At 42.9% G+C, this 12,581-nt stretch overlaps 1 protein-coding gene across 1 annotated transcript in view; it reads left to right on the top strand.

The window, feature by feature from the left end:
• ADAMTS17 (ADAM metallopeptidase with thrombospondin type 1 motif 17) overlaps positions 1 to 12,581 on the top strand; it is a 164,362-nt gene that overhangs the window by 81,756 nt on the left and 70,025 nt on the right. The window contains exons 11-12 of the mRNA XM_051796783.1: positions 9,982 to 10,083; positions 11,354 to 11,499. Of these exons, the coding sequence (XP_051652743.1) occupies positions 9,982 to 10,083; positions 11,354 to 11,499 (248 nt within the window). The remainder of the gene's footprint in view (positions 1 to 9,981; positions 10,084 to 11,353; positions 11,500 to 12,581) is intronic.

The raw sequence follows: 12,581 nt of genomic DNA, 5'->3' as shown, positions 1-12,581 counted from the left end.
CCTGACAGTCCTTCTTCCTTTGCTTGGACACTGCATCTGCATTTTAATACACTAAAATTTTAAAAAATGACCTAATTAGCAGAGTGAGTGTGTGATAGTCAGAGGATTCGTAGCCTGTTGTAATCTGTGACCTCCAAGGTGTGTAATTTAGGATCTGGTTCTGTAACATCAGTGTTAGGTCAAATTTACTAGTGCATGTCACCTTTTTGAGGAGCTGTGAATCAAGCTTTTAGGCTGGATGTTTGTAAGGCAGGGAACAATCAATTTTTATTTATTTGAGAAGCACTATTTCTATTATTACACTGTATGAATAATAAATGGCAAGATAACCTACCAGGCCCTTGAGGGAAGACAAGTCCCTTTGGGTGTGTGCTCTGCTTATAGTTTAATTGGTTTGAGATGAATCCAGGTGCCTGGTTTTGGATTAACTTTACCCTGAGTATTGCATGGATAAGTCCTTACCCACCATCAGGAAATTATACAGAGGAAATTCTTCCCTGTGAGGGTGGTGAGGCCCTGGCACAGGTTGCCCAGAGAAGCTGTGGTTGCCCCATCCCTGGAGGTGTCCAAGGCCAGATTGGATGGGGCTTGGAGCAACCTGGAGGGGGATTGGAACAAGATGATCTTTAAAGTTCCTTTCAACCCAAACCATTCTGTGATTCTGTGATTTCACATATCATAATAAATCTCTCAAGACCCTTCAGTAGTTCCCCCTTCATATCTAAGTTACAGTTTTCTCCAGTGCTTTCTCATGGTGCTTCCTGTTAATCTTTCCCATTGTAAATGTCAGGCATTATCTGATCCATGTAAATACTTATCTGTCAGGATTTAGAAATGTGCTTCTGCCATACCAGGCATGCTGCCTGTTTCCAGCCATGCCCCTTGCAGTGCCAGGAGAGCTTTGGCCCACCCAAGAGGTTGCACAGTGATCTTTATTTTGAGGGAGACAAGTTGCTTTTAGCAGGAATTAAATAGATGACTGTGTCATTCTCCAGCTCTGAGCAACACCGGGATAATTGTGGAAAAAGCTCAGCAAGAATGCACCTCTGACACTACAAAGTGCATTATCAGTGCCCCCCAAACTCCAAGATCTTTGGGGATTCTGGCTGCTAAACCTTGACATGAGTCCAGGGCTAACATGGAAGCAGTTGTGCAAATTACGGGCAATTCAACCTGTCTGACCTCTGTCCTTCAGCTCCACACTGTGCTATGAATCAACTATTGTGAATTCATTTGACCACTGTGAAAGAGGAAACAGAAAGTTCAACCCCAGCCAGGCAATGGAGGCTCTGCAGGGAGCAGCAGTTAACTCTTTGCTTCCCTGGATTTATTCCGAGAGGAAGAGCAGGGGTGGTTTATACCGAATCTCTCACAGAGCAGAGATGGTTCTCCACCAGAAATGCATCAAAACAGCTTCATAACCTCCACCAGAAATGCATCAAAACACCTTCCCAACCTGCACCAGAAATGCATCAGAACACCTTCATAACCTCCACCAGAAATGCATCAGAACACAACCATAAACTCACATGAAAAGATACCACGTGTTTAATCACTAATTTTCAGACTGGCACACCCACCAACAGAGGCTTTTGCACTGAAATCCTATTGATGGGGAAAAACCAGGGATTTCTGTCTCTTCTATCCCGTGTTTGGCTTTTTGTTTCATAAGCCTTTTGGCTTATTTATTATTAACACATTTTTGCGGGTTTTTACATAACCCATATCTGTGTTTTGTTTTGAGTCAGAACTGGGCTCGGGCTGAAGTGGCTCACAGGAAGAGATCAGAATTGCTCCAAAGAGGTTTTTTTCTGAGCAGGGACACTGTCAGCTTGGATGTAACTGGGAATGAGAATTTTGACATGACACTGCTTTTAGAAAAATTAAACCAGCTTAGAATTGGCTCTACTGTTTTTTCTTAAGTTCAAGTTGTTTTATAACAATTGTAAGCATTTCCTAGTATCTACAAGCTACAGAATAGGGGGGCAAAGCTGATTCCAAGCCAGAGGAGACTGACTGGGTTTCTGGGCTAATATGGAAAAGGAGATGAACTAAAAAACAAAGTAAAGAAGGAGCAGCAATTGTAATGATCAAGTGGATTTTATGTACCCCTTCAGTTTTCATATTTGAGGGTGGGGTGGTGAATATAATTTAGCAATTGCGGGTCTCTCTGTGGTCTTGATCTTGCAGAGGGACTGGTGGGGTGGACCTTTGGACTCCGTGCCTGGGAATCAATGGGCCTCTGTCTGCCTTTTCTCTGCAAGATGCCAAGGATGATACTGAGCCCTGTTATTTAGTAATGTATAGAATATTTACAGGAACATGGTAATTAGATTGAAAACTGATTTATCCTGAAAATAATACGTTGCATTGTCATTTTCTGTACAACCAGGGACTTTGTCTACATAATAATACTTATAAATCTGGAAGAGGATGGGTTGGGTTTTCTTGAGCCTGGCAATTCTAAAAAAAATGAGAGTTTTTTGAGAAGTAAAGGTAACAATTTGCTTAATTGCCATAATATAGTTTATAGTTTTCCTCATGTAGGTTGTTAGAATTCAGACTATTTTCATGTTGCCTGTCTCTGTGAAACCAAAGTGTCCTATTTCACTGCTTCTGTATGTTGCAAAAAGACGTTTTTCTCTTTATTTTCAGTGGAAATACTTTTTATTTAAGAGAGAGAAAGAACAAGAGAGAAGCAGAGTTCCTGCCTGGGCAGCACAGCCCAGTTTACAATTATTGGAATGCTTCAGAAATTTTTGTACGTGTTTCAGTTTGGAAGGTGGTCAAAACACATTCTGGTGCAGTGGTTTAAAGGAAAATAAAAAGAGAGAGGGGAACCAAAATAAAATTATAAAAATACAACGTGGAAATTTAAGAATATAAACATAATAAACTTTTAACAATAATAGAGAGAGCTTATTAAGAATTAAACACTTGAGCTTGGCAATCTTACACTTCTTACTAAGAGACAAGGGGAGGGAGAATTAGTGTAGCCTTGTGATGTGGCATCTACAGTTAAAGTTTGAACTTAACAAAATTAGCCAAAATACTATTGAGTATCAGCCTGAAAATAGTGTATAACAAGCTTGAAGGGCATTGGCCTTCTGGGAACTTCCCATCTGCAAAACACTTCAAGAGAAAACTCCCATAATCTTCACAACCACATCTCAACAGTGTGTGTACATATCTATATTTATTTTACTGTCCCTTTCTTCTCTTTTCCCATGGCCAAGAAACAGAACCCATGATTTCATTCTTCTAATTTCCTTTTTTTTTGTTGTTGTTTAGCTTGGGTTTTGTTGTTTGTTTTTTTTTTTTTAATGGACAACTTTACCTGTTGTTCAAAAAAATTCAGTACTTTGCATCTCCTGCAGTCAGGTGTTCAGGCCTGGGGAGTTCACTGGGAGCTGTTGGGTGAACGTTGCTCTCAGTGAAGGCAGCACAGGATGGATGTTGCAAAGTCAGAATTTTTTAGGCTTTAAAGTTGCAAACACAACATTAGAGGGGAGTGATCAGGCTGATGATGAAACCTGCCCGAAGCTCCTGCCCTCCTTCACCACGGGCAGATCTTCTCCTGAGCCAAATTACACAGGAGTGGCTCTGTTCCAGTGCCTTGTTCCACATGTGTCCACTTCTTCCAGGTTTGACCATGGAAAGATACTTCCATGATTTCTTCAGCTGGTGTCACGTGGACGTGTTGTGTTCTCTCGTTTAAGATGCTGAAAACTGGGCTCAGCAAAGCTGAGAGTTGTGTGTTGGTGGAAAAGTGGATAAGACCTCTCTTTTTCTTGTGGAATTTCTGCATGTCTGGGAATGCCATACCCCCCCTGTAGCTGGTGTCAGGGGTGCCCTAAAGGCACTGGGTATTTAGCATAAGCTGTTTTGCCATACGGTTAGTTTGTGGTCTCATTAATGCCATCTTTCCAATCTCTTTTGACTCTTAACTTAATTCCAGATACATAAAAAAGTCAAATGGAACAGGTGCTTTGCAGAGAAATACTTTAGACACTGGAGAAGGCTTTTAGTTTGCCATGAGAGCACCAGAAATTGCTAAAACTGGAGGCTCTCTTTTCCTGTTTCATTGTTTGCTTCCCAAAGTATGGTTTTTAAAAAAAAGTTGTTTCTACTGCCTTGTACCTTCCTGGCAGTTTGGGAGTTTCCCACTGCTTGTCTGGCAGGATCCTTTCATGTTTCTTGAACTCCTGGTGTCCAGCTTCATCACCAGCCCTTCACATCTGCACTTCTGTGCAGTGTCCCTGCAAATTGTCACGTTTCCTTTCATTCTGATGCCTGTTAAGGAGGTTTAATCTTGGCCTATCTTATGTTTTAACTGTAGGTTAGAAGAGCCCTTGGTATCACTGCATATATGTAAGGGTGTGTTTTATAGAATGGATATTGTCACCGAGGTCAGAGGATCAAACCCTGTGTGACACCCTCTGGGTTCACACAGTTTTGTTTGCTCTGATACAGAACATTAACAAATCTGGGAAATGAGTATGTTGAATTTTTGTCCTGTTCTGCAAGGAAAGGAGCAGCACAGGAAAGCAGTTATCTCTCAAGGACCATTTCCTTAGAGTTCTTTAACTGTCAAGGGCCATTTCCACAAGAGTTCAAACAATCCTTGGGGTTCTGAACACTTGTGTCTGATGTTGGTGACTTCCCACTCACGCAAGGGTTCATGAAGAGGCTGCTCATTGAGTTACTGGAATCACACTGGTGATAAAATTGATATGAAGGGGAATCAGCTCTAAATGTGTTGGCTCTAAGCAGGCAAGTTGTTGGTCCTGTTCATCTCTGAAGCGTAATGTGCACGTGAGTTTCTGTAAGTTCTGAAGAAACAGGATGATCATCATGTAGTTAAAATAGGGAAATGTTCTTTAAGAAACCTTTTCTAGGGCATCTAAGGAGATCATGATTATTATAATAAGAGCTGAGGTGCTTTCTCTCCAGCAGTAAAGAGATTGATTCTTCTTTCTCATTAATGAATATAATCACACATTTGTGGGATTGTTGTCCAGTTTTGTTAAAATGAAACGTTTGTGGATATCAACTGCTGCCTGAATATTCTTGTATGGTGACTCTTCCTCAAACCTTCCCCTGACTTTTGGATCAGGTCTGTAATTTGGACAGATGTTTCCTTTATTGGACCTACCACTTGTTCCTTGGAATATCAGCAAAGGTCAGCAGCTTGGCCACTGATACATGGATCCAAGTTTCTCAGTTATCTTGTCTGGGACAGCAGGTGGCTCCTTTTCAAAAGTGCCTTCCAATTTTACAGGGTTCCAGTTTGGAACACTTTTAATCTTGTTTTCAACAGCAAGAAGCTCCATCAAACAAAAGTGTTTGGCTCCCTTGTGATCCCTTGTAGGTTGTGGGTTATTTATGCACCCAAAATTGAAGACAGTGGTGGTGTAGAAATTGGGGGTATTGTTTTTGTCACCTTGTTGTGTAAAGAATTCTTTCTCAGAAATGGGCTGTGAGGCTTCATAGTGTTTTGAACAGGAAAGGGAGAGTAAATTGTGTGTTTATTGGACCTGATAGGTATTAATTAGGATTCTGTTTATGAGCACATTTTCTCTCAAGGTGAGCCAAAACCTTGGCAAAATAAAGGAGTCCTGATACTTCACTGAAAGCCTGTTTCTAGCCATGCCTGTGTATTATGTGGTCTGCTTCTCCTCTTCCTTAAAGATATTTGCTCTTCCTAAGTCCTTATTCATAATCCCCTCATTTTGACAGCAAAATTGATTTCATGGTGGTTTAATTCTGCTGTTAGAAATAAGAGGTTCCTCTCTCCAGTGGACAACAGGAACAAATTCATCCTCAGGAGAAATAAGTGTTTCTGGTTTTTGCATGAAAACAAGGTGAAGGAGTGAATGTGTAGGGAATAAACTTCTGTAGAGTTGTTCCATGGTGGGAAGGACATCTTTATTCATTGGATTCCCTTTCTGCTGTGGAGGTTTGGGAGCTCCCCTTTCTTGTGGCTCAATAACCTGAGGCTTTGAGGTGAGGAAGCATCGTGGGCCTTGTGAGGTCCTGGGGCAGCATCACACAGATTTTGGCAGTGGTGGTGATGCAATCGCTGGGAAAGAGGCAGACTGGAGACTTACTGCCTGTGGGCAAAGAGCTGGCTGGATTAATTCTGGCTTCTGCTCGTTTCCAGCTGCAGCACTGAGCTAAGGAACCCAAAATAGATCCCTCCCCTAGAGCCGGGTGAGCCCCGCGCGCTGCGTGTCCGCGCTGGCACACGTGGGATGGAGTCACAGGGAAGGCAAACAGCCTCTTCAGAAACGGCCTGTCTGGGGAAAAAGTATGGAAAGCTGTGAAAGGTGGGCAGGCCCAGAGCCAGACATGTTCCTGGGAGGATCCCAGGAGTTGTCTCTGGAGTTACCCTGGATTTAGCTGGAGCAGGCGGTGGGAGCCGGTGGCTGTGACACTGAGCAGAGGAACATTTAATCCCTTTCTGTTCCTCATCTTTCCACCTGTAACGGAAGGATAGAACTTCCTTTATCTCCAAGCTCCCAGGAGTCTGTTTAGATTGCAAGTTCTTTGAGGAAGAGAAAACACCTGGCACAGGCAGGCCCCTTTGTCAAATAGATGCCATTGTCACCCCTGTAATTGGAAAGTCATTCATCTACCCAGCAGATCTCTCCCAGCTTGGGAGTTTCCAGATCATGACCTCCCTCAGGACTGGTTTTTAACAGCTGTGCAGACAAGCTTTCCTATCTCCCAGGAGTTTCTGAGAGACCTTCCTAAAAATTTCATTTTATTTCAATTTCTAAATTTTATTTTCTCTCTGTATAAAATTCCTGGAGGGTTCGGTTGAAAAAGCATTTCATTTTATTTTGAACAAGTAATTTTCAATTTTTATTGAAATACTACTTTTCAGCAGCCATCTCGCTTTTTTAAAAAAATTTTATTTTGCTCTTGGAAATATTTCAGACTGGGAGCTGATCCAAAGATGACCTTTCCCCACAGACAGATTCAACAAATCTTTTTTTCCAGTGCAAAATATCTATCATTGGAAAATCCTCACTGGCACTTTTTGAATGCTTTGCAGGCAGAGGCCTGCCATCTGAAAGCTGCTTGCTGAGTATAGAATTAGCAGTAATACAGTCCTTTTGATGGCTTCTTCTGTATCAGTGTAAGCTCTGAACTGCCACTCACATACAACAACTTCCTTTCAAGTCCTGCCATTTCTCCCTTGGATATTTCCCCACAAAGTTGGCTGTTTAACCATTAAAAAGTCACTCACTGCGACTGGTTCCCTGTAGCTCTGTTTAATGGGGAGTTTTGTTTGGGTTTCTATTGTAGCCGAGGAGGATACACGATCTCTTTTGAAATGAGCTATTAACATGATAAAACATCTTGGGAACACACAATAGCAGAGCTGATGGTTTAATCTTTGCTGGGGTATCTGAGAGCTCCATTAAATGCAGGGGACTGCACTAACGAGGGCTGAAGCTTTGTAGTGGTGTGGCACCAGAACACAGAGCTTTTTCTGTAACTGTTTCCTGAAATATGCTTTGCATTTAGGATTCTGAATCAAACATAGGGATGCTATAAAAATCCAATGTTTTCCATACCTCGAAGATGGGAAGTTTCAGAAAGGTTGGTGTTGCTGAGAGAGATGATTCCTTTTTTCCTCTATAATTCTGTGTGTGTATACATATAAATATATATGTATATATATATAAGCACAGACACACATATATATTTATATATACACGAATACACACATGTGTGTGAATATTTGCACCCTCTGTATCCATAGTCTGGGCCCAGTCCTGGAGTTCTGCAGGTACAGACACACTTTTTGGGTTAGTCTCTGCCCATTGCATCCCCACATCATGGCTCATACCTGGGAAATGTTAGCTGGCTTTAGCACCTTCCACGTTCTCGTGGGCTCTGGAGGAGTTCTGCATGTTAACTAAAACTGTACAAAAAGCTACTTCATTTTTATGACTTTTGTTTCCATCACCACCTCCTTCTACATCAAAGAGGGGAATTTAACCCTAATTTACACACAGTTTATGATCCAGGGACTTGAAGCTGAAGCTTAACAAACACTAACCTTGCCTAATGCACAGCTCTTTAGCGATGGTGCTCATATGTGTCCAGCAAACTTCTTTAGGGATGTAGGGAATTCCATTACATCTTCAGCCAGGGTGTCTTTCTGAGAGAAAACAGAAGCAGAGGGTTTCCTTCTGGGGGCAGGATTTTTGTCTGGATCATTCAAGAGACCAGGCTGGAGTGTGTCTCCTCACATTCTGCTCTGATGCTTTGTGATTTTATGAAAGAGAGGAACTGAGGCTTGGAAAAGTGGAAGTACTTGCTGCCTGCATCCTTGATCTCCAAAGCTTCCCATCATTTTACACACCAATATTCCCCAGCCACCATCTGGGAGGAGACCTTGCTGGTGGTGCTTTCACACTGTGGTTTGTTGTCCAGATTAGTGTTCTTTCTGTAGAACTTTTGGGCAGTAATTGATGTACTTTTGGGTTTTAGTCCTCTCCAGAAGGCAGGGTTCTCCAGAATCTGAGATTTCTGGTGTGGAACAAAGGATTTCTCAGTAAGCTGTGAAATCTCTGCCCTGTCAATGTTTCTGCCTCGCTGTACCTATCCATAAAACTGTGTGATGTCCTTATGGCTAATTGCTGCTTAAGTGCTTTCAGAGCTGTGGGTAAACCACTAATTAGTCACACTCATTTAGTCAAAATTACTAACGCCTGATATTTTCCCATATGCTCTATTAGTTCAGGGAAAATGTCTTGGAAATTCATTGGTTTAGGCTTCCCTGGTGTATTTGCTGGTTTTTGTTTGTGTGACGATGACTTTCTGTGTTGTGGTTAATACAGATGTCACTGAATTGTGCCGTCTGCTTCCAGATTTTGGGTTTAAATAGTGCAAAATCCTCTTTCCAGAAAGAAATGTGGAAATAAATCAGGATGCAGATACTGCTGGGATAACTGTTTTGTTTCAGTATGTTCTACATCATCACTGGGACTGGGATTTATCTCGTCTGCACCCTCTCTTGTACTGATCTATTTTATATAGACATGATCAGTTTTATATAGACATACCAACATGCCTGTACACAAAACACACACATGCCCCCACAGTCTCTTACATTACACTGGGAAAGAACCATAAGGTTGAAGTGTGTTGACTCAACTATTTAATGAGGTGCAATAAATCTTGACAAGACCAGCTGGCACTGGAGTCAGGCTTCTCATCTTTTTACCATTACATTGAAATGTGAACAATAGTGGAAAGAAATGTAACTCTTCTTTTTCTTTTTATTTTTTTCTTTATTTTTTTTTTGATACTCAGCTATGTAGCACTGTACTGAAATCATCCACTTCCATGGAATGCAAAGCACGGTGGATGCTGCGGAAAATGTTAACGATGCAAAGGCCCCTTTTGCTGGTTCTTTTTCTCAAATTCTGAGAACGTGTTGATCTGGCAGATCACAGAGCTGTGGTCAGCACTGACATCCCTGCACACATGCTGGCTCCTCCTCTGCTGCACAGCACACCATGACATCCTTTCCTCTTTCTCATTGCCCCTTCCCCCAAGGTGCAGCACCACCCAGGTGCAGCAGGGCTGGCTGTGTTACTTGAGTATCTTCTTTAAAAAAATAGGACTAATTAAGCATCTTGGACATCTAAGCACGTGGCGTGGTTCCAAGGCACCCAATTTGGCCTCTTTTAAGGAACCAGATTTATTCCTGTGAAAAGAAATCTGTTTGAAAAACACACTTCTTGTTTTGGGTAGGTTCCTGTCAGTGGCATCCATCAAACTCATGTTTCCAGCCCCACCACTTAATGCCAATTGAGCCTTAAAAAATAATTGCCCCCTAACCAACTGGATGCCTCTGGATTCACTTGAGAAGGTCTGCCTGAGCTTTGAAGTGTATCCCATAACGATAGCTGACATCTCCAGAAGGAATAACTGCCCCCCCTTGCTTTGTCATTGCAGCATTTGATGTGTGCTGGGCTCTGGTGCCTGGTGGAAGGAGATACCTCCTGTAAAACCAAGTTGGACCCCCCTCTGGATGGCACCGAGTGTGGCGCAGACAAGGTAATCAAACTGCTCAGCAGCACTTCTTGCTTTCCAGCATTGGGAATAATGTTTCCAAGATGTTCTGGATTTACCATAAACCTGTATTTTCGACTGATTCTGTTACAGAAACTGCTCAATTAACAGCTGGATTGGGTTAAGTCTTCCTGATTTTATGTTTAAGTGTATTTCAGTAGCTTCTGGAGGCTTCAGTGGGGAAGTTGTTGTGGTCAGGGCACTCCACAGACTGCAGGAGAAGCCCAGGGCTCGCTGCTGAGGGCACTCCCTGCTGTCACCTCTGCTCAGTGCTGCTGGTGGGGTTTCCTCAGTGAGGTGTTTTTCAGTGTGAGCTGAGCTAGTTGTGTTCTGGGCTGTATTTGAGGTAGAAAGTGTGCAGAGCATTTGGGGAGTGGAGGAAGATGGGGAAAGAAAAAGAGGCTACTTAAAAACTTTATAGGTTCTAATAGTAGCTCAAAATGTTTGAGCTCAAATTCAGTGATGTTCCCTTATTTCAGAGGTATAATTTGCTGTATATATTTTGGAACTTGACTGGTTTGGTAACTGCCACCCACCACTTAACTGGTTTTGGACTCTAATATTTTTTGTATATTGTATGGTTGGGGAGGTAAGAAGGGGTAAAATTAAAAAGGCTGTTGCTGAAATCAAAGGTTAAAGAACTTTGCTTGCAAATAAACAATGAAAAGAAAAGCTGGGCCCTGGAAAGCGTGACGAGGAAACTGAGACAAAAGGTTTTTAGATCTGAGTTTTTGTAGCTACAGAAGTCCTGGTGACTCTCTTAGCAGTATCACATCCTGGACAGGCCAAGTTTGCTGCTTGGTCAGGAGCCAACCACCTATTAGAATCAAAGAGGTTTGGGGCTTTAGCCAAGTTAGGTCCAAAATACTTCAATTATTTTGTACATCCTGGGAATAGTGCTGATGAAGGCATTGCTTTGGGGGATGATTTCTTGGACTGGGTTTCTATGAATAGTGGGGCTTTAAGTCTTAACACTTAGATAATAATCTGCTTTATAAAGCAAGGGGCTCAATTCTGTGATTATTTTTTTTAATGACAGAACTGCCTTCAGGGGTTTGTTGAGAGTGACACTTAAAATTTCTGTGTTTCACCTCCTCCCTTTCTCCTTCTCCCACCTCTCTCTCACCTTGAACCTCTAGAAACTTAAACACGGGCTTGTCGTAACCCCTCAGACGCCCTTTGAAGTCCACCTGAGCAGGAATGTTTGCAGGATGGGGGCTCCTTTGCAGGCTGTGCTAACACAGTTCCATTGCAGTGGTGCCGAGCTGGGGAGTGTGTCAGTAAAACCCCCATCCCTGAGCACGTGGATGGGGACTGGAGCGTGTGGAGCCAGTGGAGCATGTGCAGCCGGACCTGCGGCACCGGAGTGCGCTTCCGGCAGAGGAAATGCGACAACCCCCCGTAAGTCTCCGCTTCCTCAGGGTTCTTTCCACTTGTAGCACTTGGACAGTCCTTGCTGCAGGAGTGCAGGGAGGGAACAGGCAGCAGAGCTGTGCAAAGGCCCTGATTTCTCCTCCGCAAGCAGCAAAACCCAGGTCAGAGTCCTGGAGCGGCCTGGAGTGAAGCGGGTTTTGTGGAGGCGGCTCGAAGGGTCACCACTGGAAGTGGCCCCATTGCAGTGTTTCAAACATAGATAAAATTGAATTAAAAACATGTAGTTTGGCAGAAAAAGTGGTGCTGTGTTTGCTCTCCAGCACTGCAGTGAATGAGGGGGGGCTGATCTGGATCTACAGACCCAATGTCTTGAGAGATCAGCTTTGCGGGGAGTGCTGGCTCTGGGCTTGGGAAGCAGAAGAGTGGCTGACACTGGTCATCTCAGTGTCCCAGAGCTGTGTTTGTAAAGCACCTTGAGTTATTCTGTATGTCAGGAAGTGCTGCATAAGAAAAGGGAAGTTTTCATACACACAGAGTGCCATGGGTGCTGTTTAGGTCTTGAACAGTGACTACAAATAATCCTGTGCTCTCTGCTTGGCTTTCTTCTAATTCAGGAGAAAATGGAAGTGTTGTTATCTCCTATGTGTTGTCCTTCATCCCTCAGGTCAGCTGAGGCCCATCTGGAAGTCTCTTTCTCATATGGGAGGCCTGAACAGGTTACCATGGTGCCATTTAACTGCCCACCCTGTCTGTGTGCATTATAACTTCTCCCAGTCTTGAGAGCAGCCCTCCAAGTGCTGTACCTCTAATTTTGTTCAGATTTTAAGTTTTTCTCCACAGAAAAATCACAGGAAGCTTTGCTTTTTAAATTGGGGCTGAAATTCTGGCTCACAACACAGTCCCTTTGAAGGCATGCCTGGATGATGGATAGGCTCACACTGGCTGCTGTTGACCTGTATTCATGTGAAAGGGATATTTTTGTTTGTTCCTCTCCTTATATAACACTGAGCTGCAGTTGAATGTCTGTAATGTCCAGGTTTGATTTTTACCAGCTGATTTTCCTGAACAAGGATCTGAACTGGTTCCTTTGCTGTCAGCTACAGTGCTGA

The sequence above is a fragment of the Manacus candei genome, unplaced genomic scaffold, assembly GCF_025592945.1.
Source record: "Manacus candei isolate 608988 ecotype Guabito, Panama unplaced genomic scaffold, ASM2559294v1 h1tg000046l, whole genome shotgun sequence".
Taxonomy (NCBI): Eukaryota; Metazoa; Chordata; class Aves; order Passeriformes; family Pipridae; genus Manacus; species Manacus candei.
Note: the sequence above shows the minus strand (reverse complement) of the source record. Positions and strands in the feature narration are given on the sequence as shown.